The sequence below is a fragment of the Dreissena polymorpha genome, chromosome 3 (assembly GCF_020536995.1).
Source record: "Dreissena polymorpha isolate Duluth1 chromosome 3, UMN_Dpol_1.0, whole genome shotgun sequence".
In the NCBI taxonomy this organism is placed as follows: Eukaryota; Metazoa; Mollusca; class Bivalvia; order Myida; family Dreissenidae; genus Dreissena; species Dreissena polymorpha.
In genome coordinates, this window is record NC_068357.1 from 72,505,142 (window position 1) to 72,523,633 (window position 18,492).

At 34.4% G+C, this 18,492-nt stretch overlaps 1 protein-coding gene across 2 annotated transcripts in view; it reads left to right on the forward strand.

Moving 5' to 3' along the window:
• The window catches only part of LOC127874724 (trace amine-associated receptor 4-like), a 122,047-nt gene that overhangs the window by 47,099 nt on the left and 56,456 nt on the right, over positions 1-18,492 (forward strand). Inside the window, exon 1 of one of the 2 annotated variants that reach the window (XM_052419265.1) lies at positions 13,854-14,231. The exons of the other annotated variant lie outside the window; for it this stretch is intronic. Coding sequence (XP_052275225.1) covers positions 13,885-14,231 — 347 coding nt within the window. The 5' untranslated portion in view covers positions 13,854-13,884. Of the gene's footprint in view, positions 1-13,853; positions 14,232-18,492 lie in introns of those variants that run through there. 2 annotated transcript variants of the gene reach the window in all.

Here is an 18,492-nt window from a genome sequence, read left to right on the forward strand (position 1 = left end):
AATTACATAATTGCGAGAAACTTGTCTTCACAATCAAGATATTATTGGAATTTACTACAATATATAAAAACATTTAATACCACTCTTTTAGCTTTTAATAGTGAACTATATCAAATTTAGTACTGCTTAAGAGAGACAACTCTTTAAAAAGTGTATCCTTATCCTAGGTTTTAAGATGTAGTTACCTCCCTAACAGATATGCATAGCTTTTACATACAAATGGACTACTGTTAAGAGTTCTTTAAATACGTACCGTAAATGTAACACCTAATACTGATTTAACTTTCAGAGTAAATTAACTCAATATAAGAGAAATTAGTGTATTTTTCAATAAATAAATATATGAATGAATATATATATATATATATATATATATATATATATATATATATATATATATATATATATATATATATATATATATATATATATATATATATATATATATATATAAGTGTATATGTATGTTTCTTTATGATAACACATGTCATATAAGATTGTCATAGCTAATAATCCGGTAATACATGTATAGTAAAAGGGAAATAAACTCACACGTTTTGTACATCTTTAGCATTGCAAGATAAATGTATAGTAGTCTAGATACTAGATACTAATCTTGATTATGTCAGGAAAAATATGTTTTTACAACGACACCATTGTTATCTACCTACCTAACAACACTAGGCGAATTTGTCAATACATTGTGATTTTGTCTGATTGCTATCTCAAATCTGTATCGTGGTCAGATTATATCCAATTTGTAGGTTGATTTGTTTGTATATTGGTATATAACATTGTAAATAATCGGTATTTGAAAATGGTATTATGTTAAATTTTCGAACCAGAATAAAATTAGTTTTTTTAGACCTCAATATTTATTCTAATATTAATACAGCTGCACACAGGAAAGATATATGACAACACTTTTCATAAGAACATAAGTTCTTTTAGCATACATTCCCCACCATCCATAATGTTATTATGTTATAGATATTTTGTTTTCCTTTTCATAAAAACATAATTTATACTAAATACTGTATGTCCTATTTGTTTTTGCAGCAGAGCAGGGTTCTTGTGTATATTTTTGGGTGGTGTAGACATTTTTGTCTGTGTTCTTTTTTTTTTTGTTCCTTGTTTTAAATTCCTGTTTACATGTTTTTATATCTTTCATAAGTGTATTGTTAAAGTTTTGTCTGTTTTATATTCCACTGACAATTTACCATATTCAATATTATGATCGAATACTGATACTATGTTTTGTAATCCTGTGTTATGACAGAACTACGCATTATTTCCTTTAACTGTCGGGGTTTGAACGATAGTAGAAAGAGATTTGACGTAATGAATTATTTAAAAAAAGCTTAATGCTGATATCTATTGTTTACAAGATGTTCACTGGAATGCACAAATGGAAAAAAATTATATACTCACAATGGGGTGGGGATTGCTTCATTAGTTTTGGGTCAACTAATTCGAGGGGTGTTGCCATATTACTTAAACTTAAAAATAAATTACAAATTACAGTAAATTCAGTCGAAAAAGATGATTATGGAAATATGATAGCCCTTAATCTTAGTTTCTGTTCCAAACAGTTCACAATACTAAACTTATATGGCCCAAATACAGACAACCCGTCCTTTTATAAACAAGTATTTGATACAATTGATAAATTTGGCAATACAATGTATATTATATGTGGAGACTTTAATTTAGTGCTTGACCCACTGTTGGACTATATTAACTATAAACATTTAAATAGTAATAGGAAAGCTAGAGACTTGTTATTGGGGGAATTGTTAAAAGGGAATTGAAGGACACATTTAGATATATAAAAGGTGAGAAAAGAGGTTACACGTGGAGACGTACTAACCCATTGCAACAGGGCCGTCTGGACCTTTTCCTTATTACAAATAATATGATTGAATATTTATTAAATGTTCAAATACAATTAAGCTACAGATCTGATCATTCTATTATTGACATTGTTATAAGTTAAGAAATATTATACACGGTAAAGGTTTATGGAAATTTAATAAGTCGTTACTATCCGATTTTGATTGTTTGCCAGTAATTAATACTGTGATAGACGATATTAAACGGCAATATTGCATTCCTATATATAATTTAGACACATTAAACGAGATTGAAGACAGCCAAATACAGTTTGTCATAAATGATCAACTTTTCTTAGAAACACTTTTAATGGAGATTAGAGGCAAGACCATCTCTTATTCAAGTCACAGAGCAAAATTAAGAAGAACACACGAACGTAAATTTATATCAAAAATTGAAATATTAGAGCAAGCACTGACTGAAGAAAATTAAGAATTATTAATAACACTAAAAAATGAACTAGAAACTATTAGACAAAAAACTATGAAGGGTTGCTTTATACGTTCCCGTTCAGACTGGATAAATAATGGAGAAAAACCTACTAAAATGTTTCGTAACTTGGAAAAACGTAAATTTCTTTCCAAATATATATCTTGTATTCAGAGAGAAGATGGAACATTTATATATGAACCTGAAAATGTTCTTGAGGAAGCAAACTGCTTTTACAAATTTTATATTCAGAACAACCCACAACCAACCCTGATCTCAAAAATGAATTTAAAAATGATGAATTGCCCAAATTAACAAATTTAGAGGCGGACATGTTAGAGGGTATTCTTTCCTTACAAGAGGTGTCAGTTACGCTTAAACACATGAAAAATGACAAAAGTCCAGGCTCCGATGGATTCTCTGCAAATTTCTTTAAAGTTTTTTTGGAAAAAATTGGGGGTATTTGTGGTAAGAAGCATTAATTATTCATATAATATAGGGTCACTTTCAATAACTCAAAAGCAGGGAATTATAACTTGTATTCCAAAGGAGGGTAAGCCTAAACAATTTTTTAAAAATTGGAGACCAATTTGCCTGTTGAACACAGTTTATAAATTAGCATCAGGAACGATAGCTAACAGACTTAAGTCAACCTTAAACAAATAAGTGAATAATGACCAAACTGGTTTCATTAAAGGCAGGTACATGGGAGATAACACACGATTATTAAATGATATTATGAGCTATACTGAGTGCAACCAAATCCCTGGCCTATTGATGCTAATTGATTTCGAAAAAGCGTTCGATACTTTATCATTCAGTTTTATAAAACAAGTGTTTGGTTTTTTTAACTTTGGGCCAATTTTTAAGAACTGGATAGCGCTTTTTTTTATAATATGGAAAATGCGGTCCAGTTGAATGGGTTTTTGTCAGACTTCTTTATAGTAGGACGAGTTTGTCGTCAGGGAGACCCTATTTCAGCATATATATTTATCCTTTGTGCAGAATTACTAGCTATTAAAATAAGAAAATGTAAGCAAATGAAGGGAATAACAATTGACAATGAAGAATATAAGATATCACAATTTGCTGATGATACCTATTTTTTCATGGACGGGTCGGAAGAAACCTTAAATATTGCATTACAATTGCTGCACTCCTTCTCACAATATTCAGGCCTGAATGTAAATTTTGAAAAAACTCATGTTGTCTGGATAGGAGCCTTAAAATACAGCATACGATCCATAAAAACAAGATGGAAACTAGTGTGAGGATGTACCCAATTTAAATTATTAGGTTTAACTTTCGATGTTGAGATACCTAAAATGATTGAGCTAAATTATAATGACAAATTAGTTAAATTAGAAAATGTCATTGCACATTGGAACAGAAGAGAGCTAACTCCCTTAAGTAGGATAACTGTTGTTAAGACCTTGATACTTCCAATGTTAATTCACCTGTTTGTCTCTTTGCCACAACCCGGAGAGGCTATTAGTTTTAAATGATAAAGTACTCAAATTTGTCTGGCAAGGGCCTTCAAAAATCAAAGCAAAAGTCAAAGCAAAAGATTTTGATGAAGGGGGACTCAAAATGGTGGACATAAATCATTTATGAAAAGTTTAAAATTATCATGGATAAGAAAAGTTATTCAAGGCCAGACCAAATTTACATCCTTGGCTAGAAAGTTAATAGATTTTAATATTCTATGTAATACAGGCAGTTTATACGCAATTTCAGCTGTTAACAAAATAAACCAACGCTTTTTGGATAGATGTTTTAACAATATATTCTGACTTTGTTAAGAGTATTAATATTGACTCTGTTGATAAACTTGTAGATATGCCTTTGTTTTTTAATAACTGTTTATTAATCAACAATAAATACATTTTTTGGAAATATTGGTATGATGATGGCATTCGGTTTGTTAAAGATATTATTAAAGACAGTGGGCAGATTTTGTCAATGCAAGAGCTACAAGCCAAAATGAATAAACCGGTAAACTTTTTACATTATGAAGGTATAAAAAAGGTTCTTTCCACATACATTGTCTCGGTGCAAAATGTAAAATTAAAAGATTATAAAGTACATTCATATCCCATTGTGTCGACCTATATAAAACCAATCATTCTGAATTCTTGTAATAAGTTACTATACAATATATTAAAAGAGAACTCTGAAATCCCCACATGCCAAACAAAATGGAATTAATTCTTTGCAGATGATTCCATACAATGGAAAAATGTCCATGGACAAGTGTTTAAAAAAACGAATACTACATATATTCAATGGTTACAAACTAGAATTATCCACAGAATATTGGGAACAAACTCACTCCTTTTTAAAATGGGCTTGTCCGATAGTAAAACATGCACTTTTTGCAAAATGTCAGAAGAATCGATTTCACATTTATTCTGGGATTGTAACACAGTAAAAATACTTATTAAAGATATCTCGGATAGCTTAAAAAACGCAAATATACAAATAGTAATAAACAACAAAATGTGCCTTCTTGGTGATACAAACGTAAATGACAACTGCTTTATTCTTTTCATGGAAGTTAAAAAGTACATTTTTGAATGCAAAAGGAAAGAAGTAATTCCAAATTTTCAGGGATTTAAGGCTAGCCTAAAATTATTTTTAAATATATATGCAAACTCAACAAATGAATCAAATAAAGGAATTTTTTGGATAGTTATAAGATTAATATGTAATTCATAAATGAATGAATAACAAAAATAACTGTTATTAACTCGCATTATATACGAAACTTGCAAAATGTGTTTTCTTAATCAAGTGTCACTATGTTGTTTGCATATTGATTATAAAGTTTATATTGATTGTGTTGTAAACTGCACTCTAAGTGTAAAATCAAACTTTATTAAAAAGGTCCATTTTTAATGACACTAGCAAATGTACTAGGTTTTATCCTTTTGAACACTGTAACCATAGTAGGTGTAAATCTGACTCTATTTCTTGTGTTACTATGTTGTTTGCATATTGATCATAAAGTTTATATCGATTGTGTTGTAAACTGCACTATAAGTGTCAAATTAAAATTTGTTAAAAAGGTCCATTTTTAATGACACTAGCAAATGTACTAGGTTTTATCTCTTTGAACACTGTAGCCATAGTTGTTGTAAATCTGATCCTTTTCTTGTTTGAGAATTAACACTTAATATTATTGTGCTATACATAAATAATTATTTAAGTTTAGTAAAAAAGGTTAAAAGGTTGAAGGAAGTAAGATCCTAATTCAGCTTGAGTAATGATTGTATTAATATAGCGAAAACACATTACATATGGTGATTTTAAGTATTTGAACGAACATGCCTTTGTAAATTGTGTGTATATGTATATATTATGAATGAATAAAAGCATTTAAACAGGAAAAAAAAATAAAAATAATAATCGTTATAAAATATAGACGCTATCGCGTGAACTAGGTGAACTGGAATTTTCTTTATACCAGAAATATGTTGAATGAAGATATTTAGCGATATAATTATGGTATGTCAATAATAGATTCTTAATATGTTTTCAACAATACCATAATAAATATTATTTTTGATTAATTTAACAAGAATTATTCCACCATATTGACTAATGTATTAAGCATGAGCGCGATGATTCTCGATACTGTTAATAATCGAATCAAATAGCAATGCCCGACAAACCACTAAAACAGGTTTGTTCGAAGAACGCGCGTATAAATATTTAAAATATGTACGGATACTTCGCGTGTGGCCGGTTGACTCATATGTTTTAATTTCACTTCCATTCTTCTTTTGGTTTTCTGTTGTGTATCTATAGGTTTATGACCAGCAATATGTAATAATGTAAAATAAGCCGCGAAAACTCCGCATAACATCACGTACTGCGTGTGATGCAGCTACGAACTGCACAGAAAATAGACATTCGCTTTCTTTGATCTCATTCATTGAACTCTTTACCTTTCACCAACCCCAACCACAATCAACGCCGTATATCTTGTTTAAAGATATTTCTTGTTACATTTAAGTTTAAATGAGTGCGGATAAATATCCCCTCGACTGTTTTTACATCGGTCAGTTTGCATTCAATTGAATCGGAACACTAGGAAGCCATTTTATGTCGGTCACAATTCAACTTTATGATTGAACTATGTACAGATACAAACCATACAGCATTACTTTGTGGTACAATTAAAGGGATCTTTTCACGGTTGAGTAAATTGACAAAATTGAAAAAGTTGTTTCAGATTCGCAAATTTTCGTTTTAGTTATGATATTTGTGAGGAATCAATATTACTGAACATTTACCATAGTCCAATATAGCCATTATATGTATCTTTTGACGATTTGAAAACCTAAAAATTATAAAGCGTTGCAACGCGAAACGATTGAATAATTTGGAGAGTTCTGTTGTAATCGTTTAAATTTACGAAACTACGAAGATTGCTTATATAAGGTATAAAATACTCAATACCCGGCGGAATAGCCGAGAGGGCTAATGCGTTTTTTTTCTTCAGACTAACTCCGGGACTCCGGGGGTCACTGGTTCGAGCCCTGGTACCGACTACTTTTTTTTTGCCTTTTTTAAATTTTATTCTTGATTTTTTTTTACTGGAGCTTTAAAGATCCAATGTTTATATTTATCAATATAAAGCATTTAATGACAAACTTCAAAATATGCCAAAATCTGTGAAAAGGCCCCTTTAAAGGCTGAAGTCCATGTTAACTTGTTATTTCTAAGTAGGACGTTTGCTCCTCTTTTTAAACTTTTAAATGTGATGTTCAGTACATGTTTATAAATGTAATATATATACTATACTATTAATAATTTACATTAAATAACGAGTTCGAGCGAAAGTCCACATTATATTGATTTTAACAATGAGTGTATTCATACATATGATCAAACTAATCGTAAACCCTGTTCGTATAATAAGACGGTTTTGCTCTTGATATTTAAATAGATGTCTTTCATCGTCGACATTAGTGCAAATAAGTCAAAATGTCCCCGAGAGTTAATACGCCGATGAAATGTCACGGAATAATCGGGATTTTCGGTTAAACGAAAAGGCATAAAGCCATAAACCTTGAATATTGTAAATCATATTAGTGATTTATTTATTTATTCCTTGTTAAAATTAACCACACGTGGGAAAACGTTTAAAGATTGTGTTAAACATTGTTGAAACTCAAAGAGGAGTTTGATTGTTTAACAACAGACGACGTCAAAGACGTTTACAACATGCCGGTAATTGTTAGAATGTTGTTGATGTTCAGATATGTATATAAGTTGACATGTTTCAACAAGAGTTTCCGATTTTTTTCTGTTTTGTCATGATCTGCCTCAACAGCTTACCCTCTCTGCAAACATCCTGACAGTCTCATAAGACATGTCGTTCTTTGAATGTTCAGGAAGCGCTGAAACCGGATCATTACACCAGATCCGGTTAAATGCACTGACGTAAGCTGACGGCATGTGTACACGGCCGCCTGCACGTCATGTAAGATGTTAACACGAAAAAAATAATTTTGCAGTGCGTTACTACAAATGTTTAATAGAACATCGCGAATGAAGCAGCAGAAGGTGTACATGACATTAAATTAATTGTTTGTTGCATGCCAGTGGGGATGTTTAACAGCATATAACGCAAATATATTTTAGTTTCTTACTGTATACGTTTACACGGGTAACAACGATACTTAATGACTCAATCCAAATCAACCTGACAAATATTTCGCCTAGACTATGTGAATGCCTGTATACATGTATTATGGTAAGTGATCGATGTATCAATATTTTCAAGCCAGTGTTCGTGTCCCCTGACTGAAATAATTGTATGATGTTATAGGATGGCAAGCATATGCAAACCTGTCTGTTGCTTGAACCGAATAAATATACAAAAATACGTGTAAGGTATCAACACAGTAAAATAATTAATAATTTGGAAGGTCTGTTCACCAAAATCTATCCAAAAAAACTCAGCACACTCCTATTTAATTAGCAGTTACCTGCAAGACTTCAATAGAGCAAAAGCCTGCTAGTACTTCAGTGCACGAGTATGATGTCCTGCCATATCAAGCTGTTACAATTAAACAATACATTTCCTGAAAACTGATGTTAAACGGTCTCCTCATTTGGTATATTGACACCAGCTTCGTAATGATAATCATCTGGAAGTCGTAACAGTATGCAGCGATTGTTTTTGCCCAATTGGGTAAAGAACTGGTACCAACCCAATTGGGAAAATGTGCGTGAAAAACCTTGAAATTGGGGAAATTCGTGTCGTGAAGTCTTCATATTGGGAAATTGGTATATTTTATTTGTTTGCTCCCAAATACTTTAAAAATTAAATCATAACAAAGTGTTCTTAAGTTGTCAATATTATATTTATCTAGGTTCAAGCCATAGAGCTGCATAGCGAAACTGACTAAATGTTGGACTTTTTTTTTGTTGAACCTTCAATTGCGATTTTTTTTGACAGCAATTGGGAAATGTGTAGTGTTTTCCTAATTGGGAAAGTGCCGTTTTCTGGTACTTTATAAAGACAGAAACACATTTCTGGGATGTGTTCCAGGGGAAGGTGAACATTGATTCAAGAAGTGTTTCAAGTTCAGCTCTTCTTCCCACTCCTCCCATCACTAGCACTGTCAATAGTTCACAGTTTGATGTAAGTTTCTTATGGTGTATCTTATTTTAACCCTTTCCCACTCAGAAGCAAAGTGAAAATGGCTATGTGCAAACAGCATATTACTAGAACAGCCAGCGAGTAACTCACAGTCTGCTTAGGTTTTATGCTGTTTGCTGCTCATCCGTATCTAAGGGTTAAAAATGAAGCCTTTAAAACTTGAATCCAATAAGAAAGGTCTTGTATTAAATGTAACTTTTTCTTAGGGACTGCAAACACGTCAAAATGGATATCTAAGTGGTAAAGGGTTTAAGACACGAGTCAATTAATCGATGGTTTGAATACATATAGGCTAGAAATGGTGCTAGTAACAAACTGTTAACTTCTAGATAAATGATGATTGACTCATTGGTGTTACCTGTCATGCTAGACTCAACTCTCAAGTAATTATTGAACATTTCTGTTTTAAGAATATTCTGTATGTTTTACTTTAATCAGAGAATTGGACGTTGAATACGGACAAAGAAATTATCTAAAAGAGCAGATTAAGGGACTTTAAACAGAAAGTCAAAGACGAATAACGATGGGCACATTTCAATAAAGAATCATTTGAACTAGTTTAAGTTAAGGCATCTTATTTAGTATTGTGTAATATAAACTGTGAAGGTAATGAACAATATTCAATTTTCAATTTGTAAAGGCTTAAACATTAATGAAACAAGGCTCTGTATATGTGTATTTTGAGAAAGAAAGAACATATTTATGGTGCACTTTATCAGGTAACTACCTGCGGCTGTATATAGAACCATGCAAGTTGTTTTATACTACTAGGATGGCATTTCATAACAAACCAGTCAATTTTTCAAGCAAAGTTTATCTTTTTTAACTATACAAATTTAAATGTTTAATATTATTTTATTAGGATTATTTGATTTCAGATGGGACCTTCCGGAATTTTCCCAGTCAAATTTTTTCGATTTTATCTACCGGAAATACTCTAGTTTTATGAGAAAAATAAGATGTGTGTAAATATTTTTCAGGAATGTTGTGTTTTAAATGTTTAATGTTTTGACATAAAGGGCTTTAACAATACAAATCTCTGATTTATGTTGAATGCATCGAGTTTATACATATGAGCCGTGCTCTGTGAAAAGGGGGTTTAATGCATGTGCGTAAAGTGTCGTCCCAGATTAGCACAAATTAGATTAGATTAGACTGCACAGGCTAATCTGGGACGACACTTTACACACATGCATTAAACCACTTGTTCACAGAGCAAGGCCCATATGCAATTTGAACTCATCTTAGTCTCTATTTGGTTGTTCTTATACACATATACAGTAATATGTGGATGATGTTCTTGTTAATTGATAGGTTATAAGCTTAAGGTAAAATAAGTATTTAAAATTGTACATAACTGTCGTGTAAATTTTATATAAAAAATTCACATGCTTTCATTGTTTTGAAATTGTCGTGATTTTAAATAGGATGTTATAAAAGAAAACTTACATCCCGACAGTCGCTCAGACTTGACAGCAAACCATATATGGTGTAACGTGCATGCAACTTGACTTAGACTTGACAGCTAACCATATACGGTGTAATGTGCATGCAACTTGACTTAGACTTGACAGCTAATCATATACGGTGTAATGTGCATGCAACTTGACTGTTTTGGTGATTAAACCATCATTAGGCAAATACTGTATGCTGTGTTATGAAGCATTAGGTAAAAACCATTTTCCTTAACGGGGCCGTCCAACAGATTTCACGTTTTGGTAAATTGGCAAAATTAAAAAAAGTTGTTTCAGATTCGCAAATGTTCGTTGCAGTTAAGATATTTTTGAGCAAATAGTAATACTGACCATTTACCATGCTCTTAAAAATATATAATATGCATCTTTTGATGATTTAAAAACCTGCAAATTATAAAGCGTCGTGCGACGCGAAACGATTAAATAATTTGGAAAGTTCTGTTGTTGTCGTTTTATTTTGGGATTGCTTATATAGGTAAAAAATACATCCGCAGTAAACAAGAGCACGGATGATTGAGTGGTCTAGGCGGGAGACTTTTTACTCCAAGACTTCAGGGGTCAGTGGTTCGAGCCCTGTTGAGGGTTACTTTTTTTCCTTTAAAAAAATTGTATTCTTGTTTTTTACTGGATATTTTTAATTCAAATGTTTAAATTAATCGATATAAAACATTTAATGACAAGCTTCAACACATGCCAAAATCTGTTGGACGACCCCTTTAAATTGGAGGGCGATATTGAAGGCGATTGTCTGTTTTCTGACACAGCTTTTTGCAAGGGAGACAATCAATAATCAGTTGATGAAGTGAGGTTACCTCCCTGTAATAGTTTTGTAGCGTCTGCGAATGACATGTGACGCAGATTTTTGTTCGAATTCGCTCACTTATGGAACATTTGCATGGAAATATTATTCAAAGAACCGGCACGAAAGTTGCACGATGACTAATTTGTCTAAACACGAGTCATCATGATTTTCTTCACCTGGTATACTGGCTCGGGGAGGGGAAAATTTCTTTAAGGTCGGCGTAAAGTCTGGATACTGACCTTCAGATTGACCGATGCGCTTGTTTTATTGATTTATTTCCAGAAAACGGCATTAACTACCATTTTAACGTAACAAACCCATTAAAATGAAATTTAACGCGTTGCCCATCTAAAAAAATATTCTTAAAAAGAAAGACTAGCGCCCGCCTGTTCCTTTTCCCCATCCGATTTTTGTAAAGCAGGGTTGTTTTTTCTATTGTTTTAGGTTGAGCCCAGATTAATTTGCGACATTATTTAATTCTTATTTAACAGCAAAAAAGCTTGGCAAAAATGTTGAACAATATTAACCCAACTATTTGTTCTCGCCGCTGAATATATATACTAGTATATATCATACATGGAATATGAAAAAAAATCGTATCGCGCTTGCCCGTCCCGAAATTTTGCGGCAGAAATCCGTCTAACAACTTATCAATTTGTCGTTGTCTAATCTTTCTTTTTAAAAAACCTTGAATATCCTCCACAGAATATGCCTATCATGAATTTTCCGCAAGGGAGTTGCGTGGACATTGTGAATACATCTCGTCAGTCAGAGATACGACAACAGTGCATCTTTTTCTCGCCCAATAATCTCGCTAAGCACTTAATTAGATATGCGGATAGTTTTATCTATTTATCAGTTGATCCTAAAATATAGACCATCATTACTTAAATCCATATGCGATTTTTAAGTGTTTAGGGAAATAATTGAAAAGTGTGACTATTTTAAAATCAAATTCAATGTACCGGTAACGATTTAATTCTCCAATTAATGTGTGTTTGTTTAGCCAATTGTTATTCTAAATATCAACCAAATTTATGGGAGAGGCAGCTGAGCATAACAGATGGTTGATCCCAGTGCCGGATTAAGCCCGCGAAGGCCCATAGGCATTCGAACTTTTGAGGCCACGCCCCAGGCCCATAGTGAGCTAAGTGACTAACAAAAGGCCAGTGCCAAGTCGATTTCGTTATGTAAGTCTACCAATGCAAACTCTGTCAAGACATAAAATGTGACAATGCCCTTTAATTCAACATTTGAATTATTTAACCAACAAAGAACAAATTATATGTACTGTTTTACGGGGGGAGGGGGGGGGGGCATATGGTGTTTCAAATACTTAATGATTGTCAATTGGTAAGACAATTTCAAGTGTCAATCGAAACATGTCATTGGCTCGGTCAAGTCATTCGATTAGTTTAGGACGTAAATAAAAGCAATTCTTTCGTTACGGTCTCATGGGACCAATAAGAGTCGCGAGACCCAAAGGCACTTGTCTACTATGCCTAATGGGAAGTCCGAGACTGGTTACTCCGATCATAGCGAAAGTAAAAATTGCACGCGGAAGTAAGACGACCACTTGGACGATTGAGGCGTTCAAAAGAGGTCACGTGAACACAGTTTAATTGAAGAGCAATTCTTTCGTCACGTTCTCATGGGTCCCATGAAAGTCGCGGAGCCCAAAGACATTTGCCTACTCTGCCTAATGGGTAATCCGGGACTGGTTACTTCGATCGTAGTGAAAGTAAAAATTGCATACGGAAGTAAGTGGGTGTACACGGGTACACGGAAGTAAGACGACCTCTTGGCCGATTTATGCGTTCAATGGAGGTCACGTGAACACAGTTTAGTTGAAAAGAATTGATTAGCCGAATATAACAGTCATTGATATGAAACACACACCCCCCTTTATTTGAAGCATAAATTGTATTTTAACAACATCGCGGATTAGCTTATCTATGATGTTTTAGCGACTGTAAAATTGTGGTAATAAAGAAAAGACGGCTGTGATCGGTCATGACGATGGAATGCGTGCTACTCGTTGTAAATTAATTAAACAGTTTAAGTTTATTATAAAATATGTTTTTTGTTTAGCGATGACAATTAATTATGAGAAACTCGTGCATCGTGTTTTGCGAGATATTATAATGATGACAGTGAGGCCTTTTTGCAAACAATTACACACAAAATAATCACGGACGTTACAGTGCGTTAACTTCCTTGTAAATGGCACATAGTATATGAGCGATGTAAACTTATTTTCAGTTTCTAATTTGGAGTCAGGACGTACCAGGTTCTTTAACAGCATTCGACATCGTAAAATATTGATTGTAATTCGTATTTTATCAGATCTAACAGTTTAACGAATGTTTAATCTGATTTACATTAAAGGCAACACAATAAAATGGTTAACAATAAGTGAAAATACTTCAACAAACTGAGATTTGTGCAATAAATAATTATGATAATGTGAACAGGATATACACAAATTGGAAGTATACGTTTTATGTATACAATATAAAACACATTGACCAAAACTGGTGACCTGTCAAATACATACACATATATATTGTATATAAAATATAATATTGTAACAGTATCCGCTAAGCGGTATGGAGACTGATGAAGAGATTCTAGCGCGACTCAACCATGAGGAGGCGAAACAGTACGTGGGTGGGATAGTATTCGTGGCGCTGCTCATGACGGCGGGGATATTCGGCAACCTGCACGTGCTCTACGTGTACGTGTTCCGCATGAAGTCCTCCAACCACCGCGTGTTCATCCTCACCCTTGCGACCCTCGACTTCATCACGTGCGTGGTGGGAATGCCGTTCATCCTCGTTGACCTCCGCAATCCACTCACATTCACTCTGGTGGCCGCATGCAAGATCCTCCGCTTCGTCAACTACTTTATCTGCATGTCTTCCGCCCTGCTGCTCATCGTCATCGCCGTTGATAGGTACATTATAGCCACTAAGGCTCGATTGGCCATTGTCGGCTCTGGTACTACTTAAAAGTACCCCGGGTACTCTTAAGTATACAACAAAGCCCCCGGGATACAGAAAATACCATTAAAAATACCCCGGAGTATGGTCGTGTGCCTTTTAGCGTATTTCCCGTATCCGGGGTACATTATAGAGTATCCGAATTCTTGTAATACCTGAGCCGACAAAGACCAATTAAGCGCGACTAAGAACCCAGCACATTATTTTTTGAAGCGCCGGAGTATGCTTGCTTGATGGGAACATAGGAAATATGTATTGTATTTAGTGGCAATTTTTACGTTCGGATGAAATAGCTATGCCGTGTGCACGTAATACTTGACAATGATCTGATGCGTATTCATTAGGCAGCTATATCTAACTACTATTGATTATACTATTAATTAATGATCATGCCAATTAAAGACGGCATATCTCCCCTTTAAGATGGGAATTTATTGTGAGTCATACTACTTGAAGATACAGAGTTGCATTTACTGTAGGACCGATTTGACACATGTGATATAGACTAGACTTTCTTCATCTAGGATAAACTTGATTGTTATAGAACACATTAAATGATGTCATAAAGCATCAATAAAACGCAACGCATGTTATATAAACTGAAAATATAAAGCGATCAAAATAAGAACGACAACCACATGGTACTTGCAAATCAGATTGTGTCTTTTTATCTGAGCTAATTAATTAAAAAAATACACATGGGAAAAATGTGACATCTTTAATCACTTGTTTCAGGACATGTTTCACATTTTGTGTGAATTTTTGGGATTTGGTCTGATTTTGTATAGAAAAAAATATGTTTCCACGCATGAAAATACGAACGTAATTTGTTAAAACAAAAGTTAATGGATAACTCTTTCAAGATTTGTTCACATTTCATGTCATAGAACAGAACTGGTAATGTAACATTACTCTTGCAATTCGACTGCCGTATGACTATTACTAAAACTATTGAGGTATCCCTCTGTCCACCTGTTTATGCCAAACGAAGACAACTTCAGTGGCATACACAAATTGAATTGTCCGTTCGTCTGTCTGTCTTAACAAACGAATATAAAACGTCACAAATATGAACATCGGTGAGAAAAAACTATTAGTTGGCTAAAATAGCATATTAAGGGTAAAACATGAAGAGGTTTCTTGAGTATTAGTTCGTGAGGAGGTCCATCCATCCTTGTTCTTGATAGAAATAAAATCGAACATACATTGCAATTAAAGGACGCGATGGTGGTGCCAATCATGCATTGTTCATGATTGTTGTTGCTGTGATGTGATGATGATGTTCTTAACATTCTGAAATGAAACAGGAAACACACTTTAAATAAATAATTCGGAATGTATATGTATGAATGTCGTTACCTGCTTACAAGGATCTGTCTTAACAAGCCATCAACCAAACAAACGATGTTTTATTGCTTCCAGGAATAAGGTAAAGCTTAACATTTCTGGTTTCACATGTCAGGTGTTTATCAAACTGTAAGTTTGCGGTAACTAATTATACCCGGCGTATGCACTGGAATCTTCGCCTCCTGTTTCAGATACCGGAAGATTTGTGTTCCTTTTGGCAAGCAGATGTCCCGAATGGTTGCAAAAGTCTCGTGCCTTGTTGTTATCGGTTTCTCCATACTGCTATCCTGGCCCGCCCCCGTGCTGTATGGGCAGGACATCGTGATGACGTCATACGAGAACATCACGGGCACGCGCTGTTATGAAGAGAACAAATTTCGGGGAACAAAATACATGGCGTACTTTAACGAGCTTCTTATACTCGTGTTTTTCGTGGCGCTCGTCGTTCTCGTGGTCCTGTACTCGCTGATTTGGAGGGTCATACGGAAACATAGCTTGAAACGCGCGGAACTAGAAGAAGCGGAAGGCCATAGCAAGACATCAACGAAAATGTCGAACGTAACGTCATCAGTTGACACCTCCGCCGCTCAGTCGGTAGACAGTGACGACACAACAAATGAACAGTGTGACAAAAATGTCAAGAACAAACAACCTTACATCAGCCAGTCTGGACGGTCACGGCGTGGAGACGCCGAGAAAACCAACCATGATCACGCCAAACGGACGACAGTGATGTTCGCTTTAATAACAGCAGTCTTCGTATTGAGCTACCTCCCACATCTGTTGCTGAAGATCGTCACTTTCCTGAATCCAAACTTCGTGCCCAACATGAGTTTTACTGGCCTCGTTTTGTACAACACTTTCATCTGGTGTTTCTTTATCAACAACATGGCTAATGCTTACATTTACGGTTTTCTGGACCGGAGACTCAGAGCGGAAATAAGACTCCTGTACGGGCAGATTTTGTTTTGTAGGCGGACATAGACGTGTATCGCTTCAGTATGTTCTGGCAGAAATGAAGATTAAAAAAAATACAAATGTCATATTAAATGCAAAAATTACAACATCTGCATGGGCTAATAAAACAGAAAGAAAGTATTATAAGAGAACTAAATATTTAAATTGAAACATTTACCTTTAACGGGACTCGAGCCCGATACTTAAGGATTCAAAACAAGCTGCCGTATTCACCAATATTTAGCCGACGAGGGATTTTGAATTTTATACATAACGTTCTGTGTCTGTGTGACACACGAATTTTCGAAAAAGAAGCTATTTAATTGTATATACATGTATTTCAATTGATGAATATCTCCTGCTAATGACTAATATTACTCTTGAATAGATACATAATGTAGAGCTCGTACTTTTTTGACGATGCAGGAACAGCATCGTCCAAGGTATGATAACCATCAAAAAAAATTCACAATGGCGACCTATGTAAAAGACCGAGCCAGTCCGATTGAGATAACTCGATTTTTCAGTTACTTCTCTTTTGCATTCGCCACTGCGTAGGAGATTGCTCGTCATTGATAACATTCTCCTAGCAGAGTTGTCGTTCGTGTTTCAACATTCAACAATGGCCGCCCCAATGAGAGTCTCGATTCAAAACTTTCTTACTGCATAAATTGGCTTGTTTCGCTATTTAGAAGCTGTCATTTAGGATATATGAATTATTTATTCACTAAATCTCCGCTTATGTCAACAATAGTTGGAATTCGAAGGATATATACTCGATGTGAATGAAGGGCTTTCTGGATCGTAACAGCTTGACACGGCAAAACTGGCATACTGGTATTTTTAGTTATCAATATAAGTCACATTGTGCTTTATAAATTGTATTCGAGCATTTTGCGACTTATTGAATGACTATGATACCCGATATCAACATTTCATCGGGGATTTGCAGATCACCAAGCTGTCCTGAAATTCAACATTGATTTCAAACTCTTTACTGGTTTGTACTCTTTCTTAGTGTTAGTACTTTTTATCATTTTAAAGTTAAATGAACTGTGTCACAGTAAAAGAGACATTAAGGCGATTGTGGCCAGTTTGGATCTAGATCAGTCTGCAGTCGCTTGAAAGCTGTTTGCTTAAAAGCGTTTTTCTGACAATAACAAATAATTTAATTGGATACTGATTTGACTGCGCTTTTCCGGTGACCTGGCTCAAATAATAGAATTGTCATTAATCAAATTATTTATTTCGAACATTAATCTTTTTTTTTTTCTTGTCCCTCGGGATCAATGACTCCAGCACTTTCCTGTTGAGAATGGAATACTGCTAAAGGCGATGCTAGGGGGCGTGAGAGATGTTGCACCTTCCAGTATCGCTCGATTGTTCATTGTAGGCTCGGGTAATACGTACATGTACCCCGGGTACTCTTAAGTATACATACGTGTATCCCGGGTACGGTAAATATACTAAAATGTTCCCGGGAAATTTAACCCTAAATCAGTCGTTGTCGACTTTTTTTTGTTATAATTATATATACACATTTATGTCAATTTTCTGTAGAATGGCCTCTATATTATCGGAACACATACTCAAAAAGCATGTTGATGCAGTGTTTTTTGAAGAGAAGTGTGTTTAAGATAATCGGTTGCGCGTTTTACGACATCGGATTTTGGGAGCGAATACAACTCGGGTACAGTCTAATATGGACCGAGTACAATTACGTTTATTTACCGTACCTGGGGTATATGTAAGTATACTTAGAGTACCCAGGGTATATGTGAGTATACTTAAGAGTACCCGGGGTACATGTAAGTAGTACCAGAGCCGACAATGACCAATCAAGCTCCATTATCCCTCATGAACCGACTCAAAAAACCGAGTCGGCAATATTTGACTTAATTTTTGGTTTGG